At 65.7% G+C, this 8,700-nt stretch overlaps 1 protein-coding gene across 4 annotated transcripts in view; it reads right to left on the bottom strand.

Annotated features, from left to right (window-relative positions):
• Positions 1-289: 289 nt before the first annotated feature.
• The window catches only part of ASPG (asparaginase), a 28,416-nt gene continuing 20,005 nt past the window's right edge, over positions 290-8,700 (bottom strand). For 2 of the 4 annotated variants that reach the window (XM_014854440.3, XM_014854438.3), the window contains exons 10-16: positions 8,266-8,382; positions 6,929-7,024; positions 6,491-6,654; positions 3,820-3,906; positions 1,602-1,701; positions 1,162-1,242; positions 290-875 (exon numbers count right to left, since the gene is read on the bottom strand). In XM_014854440.3, the coding sequence (XP_014709926.3) occupies positions 864-875; positions 1,162-1,242; positions 1,602-1,701; positions 3,820-3,906; positions 6,491-6,654; positions 6,929-7,024; positions 8,266-8,382 (657 nt within the window). In that variant the 3' untranslated portion in view covers positions 290-863. The remainder of the gene's footprint in view (positions 876-1,161; positions 1,243-1,601; positions 1,702-3,819; positions 3,907-6,490; positions 6,655-6,928; positions 7,025-8,265; positions 8,383-8,700) is intronic. The other 2 variants (XR_001400158.3, XM_070514433.1) reach the window with 2 other exon arrangements.

Below are 8,700 nucleotides of genomic sequence, written 5' to 3'. Positions count from 1 at the left end.
GGGGGCTGCCTGGAGGAGGTGACTCCAAGCTTCAAGAATGAGAAGGATTTGGAGAAGAGGAGATGGGGCAGAGGTTGTCTGGAGGAGAGAACAGCCTGAGCAAAGGCCAGGAGGCAGGAAAGTGGGGGGAGGGGACAGCTTGCCCGCCCCGCCCCCACTGGGCCTGGCTCACACTCACACTCATGTTGCCTCTGGAAGAACTGGCTGGGAGCCCCTCCCCCCCAGGGTGCTGAAGACACCTCCCTTTGACCCAGAGTCCGGGACCCAAACAGACCCACTGGAGCCAGGCTTTGGTGAGGGAGTGGTCCCCAGAGGGACTTTATTGCCACTCTGCCCAACAAAGACCTTTAGGCTTCTCAGAAACAGAAGAGGAAGCGTCCCAGCAGCAGGGGCACATCCTGGTGAGAGCCATGGGGGGTGTGGGTGGGGGACACCTGCGATCCCTGCAGCAGGTCACAGCAGGAAGGTCTGGCTTACGCTGCACCAGGACAGCTTCCGGTTAGACAGCAGGCAGCACTTCCTGACAATGAGAGGTCTCCTGAGATTGAGTGGAGGCCCAGGTAGCGCACGGGGGCCTGGTGGACAGACAAGCCCGGGCACCTGTGCAGTGGGGCCCAGCCTTCCGCAGCGGAGGGACCCAAGGACCGGGGCAAACCCAGCCGGCCTTGAGAGTCTTCTGGAGGGCCAGATGACGGAGTAGGGGGTGGAGGTGTCAGCTGGGGGCCTGGGCCACTCAGTCTGGAGGGCAGGCAGGAGCACCCAGCCCAGTGGGTCCTGGGGTGCAGGAGAGAGATCGGAGGTCCCCTCCAGGCTCGAGGAACTTCTTGGCCATGGCTGGGCCTCCAGTGCTGTGGTAGGGTGTGTCACGGGGTGGCCTGACAGCACAGAATAGGAGGTCTGAGGTGAGCTCTGCCTAGGAAGCTCTCCCTGAGCGCTCCTATCTCCCTCCGGCCACTTGTCAGCTCCCCCCTGCACTGTGTGTGCCCGGCCACAGGAGGGGCTCTGCAGGCTCGACTGACTTCGACCCCTTCGACCCCTCTCAGCCTCCAGCTCCATCCCCAGGACCAGCCCTTGGACACATTCCTCAAGCCAGGGTCCAGCCACAGGGCTGGGAGCCCTATGGGAGAACCGTCAGCCCTGCCTGGGTTTGGGGGCACTTACTGGACCCAGGGCCTGGGCACCAACCCCACCCTGGAGGCTCTGCAGAACCGTCACCACTTCCAGGTCCCCAGCTGCTTCCGCCTGTGGGAGGGAGCACAGGGTAGGGGCTGCCTCAGGGATGCTGACTGGCAGCCTGGCCCTGGACAGCTCCCCCCACCCCCTGCCCACCAGGACGCCCTCCCACCCGGCTCCTCCTGCCCATGAACGCAGGGCCCCGTGTCTCTTCTGCTCTCCAGGTCCCCACAGCTCTGGGCCCTGGGAGGGGCCTGGGAGAGGAAGGGGGACAGCCCTGCACAGCCCCCTCATGTGAAGCCTATCCACCAGGAGAGGAGGTGGGTGTTTGGGGAGGGGCAGGGGAGATGGAGCGGTGGAACTGTCAGGGGGACCTTCCTGGAGGAGGTGGCCTTAGAAAGAGCAGCGGGGGTACTGGTGGCACTCACAATGAGCAAGGCGCTGCGCCCGTCATAGCCTGGCCGTCCCAGGTCTGCCCCTGCCTGCCACCACGCCCTTAGGCCTTCGCAGTCCCCCCTGGATGCCAACCTGGGAGAGGGAGCAAGGGAGGGAGCCATCAGGGCCTGCTGGACGCCAGTCCCCCTGCCCACCTGCCCGCCTGGGGCACTTTCACAGCACCAGCCCCGCACAGCTGAGCTAGCCGCAGCCAGGCCAGGGCAGGAGGGCAGGAATTGCTGGGGCAGGCTGGCAGCCTGGTTTCACTGGGGGAGTGACTGTGACTAGGTCAAGGGCGCACACAGGCACATGCAGGTACACACGTGGCACATGCACACGCACGCATACCCCTGCCTGCTGAGTGCCACACGCCAGCTTCATATTTCACAACACAGCTCTCCCTAGGTGGGGTCCACAGAGGCAGGAAGAAAGTCTGAGGCAGCCCAGTGGTTCAAAGAGGGATACACAGGAGGGCCAGGGTTGAGGGGCCTGGGCCCAGCAGGCTGCATGGGGGTCCTGGCTGGGAGAGGGGCCCCCGGCCAGCCCGCCCTGGAGAAGACGGTGAAGATGGTGAGCAGAGCACCTCCCAGGCCCTCACCGGGGTCCCCCTCACCCTCCGGCCCCTCTCAAAGGAGCTCACTGCCCCTCCAGGGACCAGGAGGGAAAGGGCCCATGCCAGATGTGCTGACCAGGGCTGGGGGGGCCAGGGAGGGAAGGGCTGCCCCCCCAAAGGGGCCCTAGTGACTCCCTCCTGATCACAAGGAGAAGCAGCAGCCCCCACAGTGACGCTGGGTAATTTCTGGGGTGAATCATGCTGGATGGCACCACCAGCTCCTCCCAGACCTGCCCCAGGCCTCCCACGCACACTCGCCCCTGGGAAGGGCCAGCCGAGGGCCCCCAAGTCCAATCAAGCAGCTCAGGTTGGACCAGCCCACTCCCAAGTGGAGGCCTGGACAAAGGTGCTAGTGCTGTCGGTGAGACCTGGCTGTCACCGCCCCTCTTTGCCTCAGTTTCCCCATCGGTCAATGGAGCAAACAAGGCCCACTTGGGATGCAGCCCAGTCACCCCAGTGGTTGCAGACAGGCCTCTGCCTTCCTGGGCCCTCCACCCCTCATATCTGAGAGTTCACCTTACCCCTGTCATTGCTGACAAGGGCGGGGGATGGGTCGGCCAGCAGGATTTGTCCCCCTGGGACACTGACGCTCATGGCAGGAGGGGCCGAGGCCTTACTGGGACCAAGGCATGGGGGTGGGGGAGAAGCTGGCTGGTGGGGAAGAGGGGGCCAGAGCTCCAGGTCCTCTTCCTTCTGAGCAGGCAGCTCACCCACCGCTCACTCCCAGTCAGACTGAGAGACCACCGCTGTCACACACTGCCCAGGCCTGGGGACTCTGACTTCCAGGGACGCAGACCCCAACCCTGGCTACCACCAGCACCCTGGCCTGCCTTCCTCCACTCTCCGCCCCAGCCCCTCCCTGCCTCCCTCCCCCGTGGCTCTCAGACCCTGCCCATGGGCAGCCCAGGCTGCACACAGGAGGAGCTGGCGGGCAACACTGAGTCACCAGGTGCGGGTGTCAGAGGCACCCCAGGGAGGGGGTCCCAGGGGACGGGGGAAGGAGCTGAGTGGGCCCTGGCCATTGCCAGCACCCTCCTTGGGGACCTCCAGGGCCCCAAGCCCCCTGTGCCTCAGTCTCCCCAGGCCTGCCTTGGTGGCCACTCAGGGCAGCAGTGAGGTCAGAATCATGTTGGCAACTGGCTGCCGGGCACTGGGGCAGGACAGCTGCTGGGCCTGTGGTCACTTTGCCCTTTGATGGGACCAGGCCTCACCTGAGGCCTCCACTGGGGAGGATGGAGACTCTCAAGACGTGTCACCAGGCCTGGAGAGGGGTCCCCTGCTCCCACCCCATCCACTCTAACCTCCCCAGATGCAGCCCAGGCCTCCCCCAGCCCACACTCCACCATCTCCCATGTGACCTCTCTACAGCCCTCAAGCCCACACACATGCATGCACACAGATACACACATGCACACACACACCCCTTTGCTGGACTGTTCTCTCTGCCAGGAATGACCCCCAGCTGCAGACCAAGTGCAGGGTGGTCTCCCCTCCTCTGAAGGCCCCATCCCAGCCAACCGTTCCTCCCTGCAGGCCAGCTTCCCTCCTGGAGCCCGGGCCCCAAGTCTGGGAAACACAGAGGTGCCTGTGGCCCTCACCTGCACAGCTCAGTCCCTGCGTCCTCCAGCTCCTCGGGGGACAGACAGGCCCCGGCTGCCCGCAGCAGCTCGATGACACCCTGATGCCTGCCATGAGAAAGAGCACGGTGGCCATCTGCCCTGGGCAGTCTCTACTCAGACAACAGCAGGGCCTCGTGACCTGTGCACGGGACCAAGAACCCACCACCCCAGACCAGGGCCGCTCCCTGCCAGTTCCCAGCACCCGGCCACACTGAGGGGCATCCGTCGATCCTGGCTAAGCATCTCCTCTGTCTGCATCAAGGCCCCACAGTGGTCTCCCTGGCACATGCTGGGGCCCCGAGGTACTCCTGTGGGTGCCTGGAGACAGCCAGCCCTGAAGGAGTCTCAACACCAAGCTGGCAGCCCCACTGCCCCACAACTGCCAATGAGCTCCCAGCCAGGACTAGGTCTGGGAAACTGAGTCAACAGGCCAGGATTCTGCCCTCGGGGGTGGAGTGGGGATGAGATACCAGCAGACAAACGTGAACAGTGGGGTCAGGCTGGTGGCCCAGAGCAGGGCCCTGATGTCTGCAGGTGTCCAGAGGTGCCTGGCCTGAGCCAAGCCTGGAGTCGCCCGCTGGGGGGAGCAGTCCGTGGGGGGGGCGGGGGTGGGGGGGCTCCTGGGGTGGGGGCGGGGCAAGGCCAAGGAACAGAACACGCAGAGGCCTGAGGCTGCCCAGCCTGCTGCAGAGGGGACTCTGGCCTGCACAGCATAATCGCTAACCCGGCACCCCCTTCCCCTGCAGCACTGGGATGTACCATAAATTGCATGATCACCCCACTTTTAGGGAGCCTGGGGAGGAGGGTATGGCCCCCCAGGCCTTGCCCACCACCAGTCCCCAAGAGCCCTCTGGGGCAAGGCAGCCCCTCCCCTCCACCACCCCAAGGCCCAGCAGGGCCAGGCCGGGAGTGAGGCCGGGAGACCGGTTTGGGGGAGGCGGTGTTGTGACAGCCGGAGGGATGAGGGGGCGGGACTGGGATGGGGTGAGCTCATCACACTGCCTGCCCACACCCAGGGACGCGCAGCCTGGACTCTCCAGCCAGATCACCCCAGCCTGGGTGCCAGGGGCATGCCGCCCATGCAGCCCCTCACCCTCCGTCCACCACTAGGCCTGTTCTGAGCGCCTCTGGATGCTCCCAGGAGCCTGGGAAGGAAGGCACTACCCCAACACCCCTGCACCAGGCTCACAGCTGGGGAGGGCGCCCAGGACTTGGCCCTGACAGTCTGGCGACCCCGGGCTCAGACAGTGTTTGCTTCCATCCATGAGACTCATGAGCACCCCCAGAAATAACTGGGTTTCTGCAAGCCAAGGGCCCCCTAGAGAGAAATCCCGAGGAGAAGCAGGGTCTGGGAGCTGCGGCAGCCACCATGCCCAGATCAGCTCTGCATTTGGAAACGGTAAGACCACCAAGGATGAAGAGCCACAGCGGGGGCCGCCTCAGAAACACACACGCTTACGTGTGCACACGCATAGGTGCACTCTGGATCTGATCCCGCCCCGGGCTTCGCCACGGATGAGGGGGACAGAGACCCCAGAGGGACCCGCCCCCACCCCCTGCCAGGCCGAGGCCCCCCCAAGCCCACCTCTTGCCCACCCCATGGAGTTAGGACCATGCTCAGAGCATCCAGGGCCCAACCCTCGGAGAGATGCCAGGTGGGCCTGGGGAGGACCAGGAGACCCCATCGCCCCAGCAGAGGACACACCGGCACCCCAGGCCCGGTGCCCACTCCTCCTGCCTTGTGCTGGCCACCTGCCCAGGCCCTGTGCCCTGCCTGCCTGACCACAGGGGCAAAGAGTCAGAGCTGCGCAGGGCTCAGGGAGGATGTCCTGTGACCCTGGCTCCTTGTTGGTGACCACTCTCTCGGGCGTGTTTTCCTTCAACAATGACCCTCATACAAACACCCCTGCAAGCTGCAGCCCCCAATGCCTCCCGCCTCTCCACCCGTGTCCTCGGCCCCTCCCAGAAGGAGACTGGACATCAAGTGCCCACACCGGCTGCTCCGGGCCTCGGGGCCTCAGCAAGAGCCTGGCTCTGTAAGTACCCACCTAGGCAGCCCCCGATACACCCCCATTTTTAAAAGCCAGGGTTTGTTGGGTGGGGCCAGTTGGGGGGGCCCCCTTCCACTACTGTGAAGGCTGAGCCTGCCCCCTGAGAGTACCTGTGCTCGTCTCAGCCCGGTGTCTGGCTCCGGGTAACCTGCTTTCTACCTGCCCCATCCCGGTGTTGGGCCAGGCGCTTCTCCCCCTGCTCCACCCCCAGCCCCACAGGTGTGCATAGACAACTTGGGGAACATGCTTCCTCTGTGTTTTTGTTTTCTACAAACTCTGTGCCAGGGTCTTACTGGGCCTGCCTGGCTCCACTTGGAATTCACCTCCTCCAGGAAGACCTCCCCGATCACCTGCCCAGAGTCTGTCCTCCCTATCTGGGCCCTGTTCACACCCGGCCTGGTCACTGCCAGTACCAGGGGCCCAGGCTGGAAGTGGGCGAGGTTCTGGGAAGCAGGTGTCCTTGGCCCCACCCAGCTGTGCCGGAGAAAGCTGTGTGACCACAGGCAAACCGGCAGCCCTCTCTGAGCCAGCTCTATCCAGGCCCGCCTCCTGTGGCACCCCTGCCCACACATCCGCCTGGGGCCAGGCCCCCAGAGTACCTGCCCCTCACAGCCAGCAGCAGGGGAGTGAGGCCGTCCTGGTCCCGCGCGTTCACGCTCACCCCTCTCTGCAGCAGCATGGCGAGCACCTCCACGTGGCCCCCGCGGGCAGCCGCGTGCAGTGGAGTTTGACCACTGCAGTCCTCCAGGCTTAGGTCACTGCCCTGAGGGCACGTCACCCACTGAGGGGAGGGTGGGCAAGGCCAGGGGGAGGGGACAGGGAGGGTCGGGGGGCACCCCGAGCAGGGGGCCTGGCACAGCCACGGTGGCCCCCTCAGCTTCAGTGAGGCCCCACCAGCTGATTGCACAGCCCGGCAGGCCAGGGCACAGGCGGCTAGTGGGCCCAGGGAAAGGCTGGCCTGCCCGCAGCTAGCCAGCACCCCACCTCTGGGGCCTGGCGCGGCTGGGGCCGGTACCCGAGGTGGGGGGAGGGCTTACCAGCTCCACCAGCGCCTGCAGGGCCTCCAGGTCGCCGGCACGGGCCCCAGCACAGGCCAGGCTGGGCATGAGGGTGTCCCGCACAGCATCGGCCCCCTGCATTGGGGGTGGCGGCTCCCTGAGACTGTGCCTGTCCCTAGGGTCCTCAGTCCCCCTGGGAGCAGGCAGAGTGAGGAGCAGCATCCCCTTACACAGGAGACAGGGCCTGGGGCCCTGGGAACCCTGCCTCGACACTGCACTGCCAGTGGGTCCAGGACAGGAGTGGGGCCACCTCCTTAGTCACAACATGGGGAAAGAAAGAGTGTGAGTGTCACATCTGAGGCCCACCCAGAGGCCCCCCCAGGACCCGCACCCCCGGGAGCAAAGCTGAGGACACGAGGCCACCATCTGGCTCCGTCCTCACCAGCTGTGTGACCAGGGCCTGCCACCCACCCACCCTCTGAGATCCATTTCCTCGTCTGTCTCTACCGCCTGCGAGGGTGCAGGTGCAGATTCAGAAGAAGGCAGCCTCCTGGGGGACTGTGGGAAGGGGGCCCGGCCCACCCTGGAGAGAAGGGCCCTGCTCCACATGTCCGCAGGGTCCCCGCAGAGCCACCTGCCCCCAGCGCCGGGAAAGGGACAGGTGGTCTAGGAGCTCCCCAAGGTGCCAGGAGGCCCCACAGGCCGCCCCACACCTGGCCCGGCCCACGCACGGCCAGGCCTGATCACCAAGTGCTGCCAGCCAACCCGTGTCCCTCCAGTCATTAAGGCCCGACGCAGCCTCCCTAATGACAGGCTACACACACCCGGCCTCTTTCATCTGACCATCACCCACCCCCGCCAAGCAGCAGTTAACACCGCCGAGGCTCTCCAAGACAGGTCTGTCCCCACCCTGCTCTGCGGAGGGGAAACTGAGGCATATGACGTGACCCTGGGGAACACTGGGATGCAGTGCTCCCTGTCACCTGCCAAGCTCCCATGCCAGGTCTGGACGCCTCGTCCAGAGGCCGGGTGGGCATGTGGTGGGGCACCGGGAGGCCCCAGTCACCCCTGCAGACCTGGCCCAGCCTGAATCCCAGGCCCCAGACCCTAAAGCAAGTCCTCGGCCCCTTCCTGGGCCATGTTCTGCCCACTGTCTGCAGGTGGCAGAGCCCCCCTAACTCGCCCTGGTCCCTTTCAGCACTGTACCACCCATCCCTGCAAACCCTCCCACTGGGGACCCCAGCCCTCCGCCTGGGCCAGAACCAGGCCATGCCTGGTGGTTTTCCGCTTGTGCGCTGGAGTGACAATGGCCATGGCTGGTGCCTGGCCATCCCTCTGGGGCTTCCCCATGCTGCTCGGCCCACACGGGGCAGTACCTGGCTCTGACGGAGGAGCTGGGCGACCCCACGCCCCAGCACGCTGCGCTGCAGAGAGGGCCAGCGCTCATCCACCGCGGGCAGCGTCATCTCCCCCCGGAGGTCCCTGGCCAGCAGCTGGGGGAGCAGCACAGGGAGAGCCAGGCCAGCTCAGGACCCAGCAGCCCAGACCAACCACACGGGCCAGGCCCCCAGGCACAGGATGAGCACTGCCCTGGGCCTGAAACGCCTCCATTCGAGCTCCATTCCTCAGGCCCGAGCTTGGTCCCGGCCAGGTCCCATACCAGGCCAGTCCTACCCTCCGGCCCCACTAGCTCAGGGTTTCCAAGGCCCCAGTGGCCTTTGCCAGCCCGAGGGCCTGGGGCTGGCTGTGTCTGAGGCCCATCTGGGAAGCGGTGGGGAGGAGGGGATATCCTGGAAGCAGTTTGGGGACCC

Source organism: Equus asinus, chromosome 7 (genome assembly GCF_041296235.1).
Source record: "Equus asinus isolate D_3611 breed Donkey chromosome 7, EquAss-T2T_v2, whole genome shotgun sequence".
NCBI lineage: Eukaryota > Metazoa > Chordata > Mammalia > Perissodactyla > Equidae > Equus > Equus asinus.
This window is presented reverse-complemented; position numbering and strand designations above follow the sequence as displayed.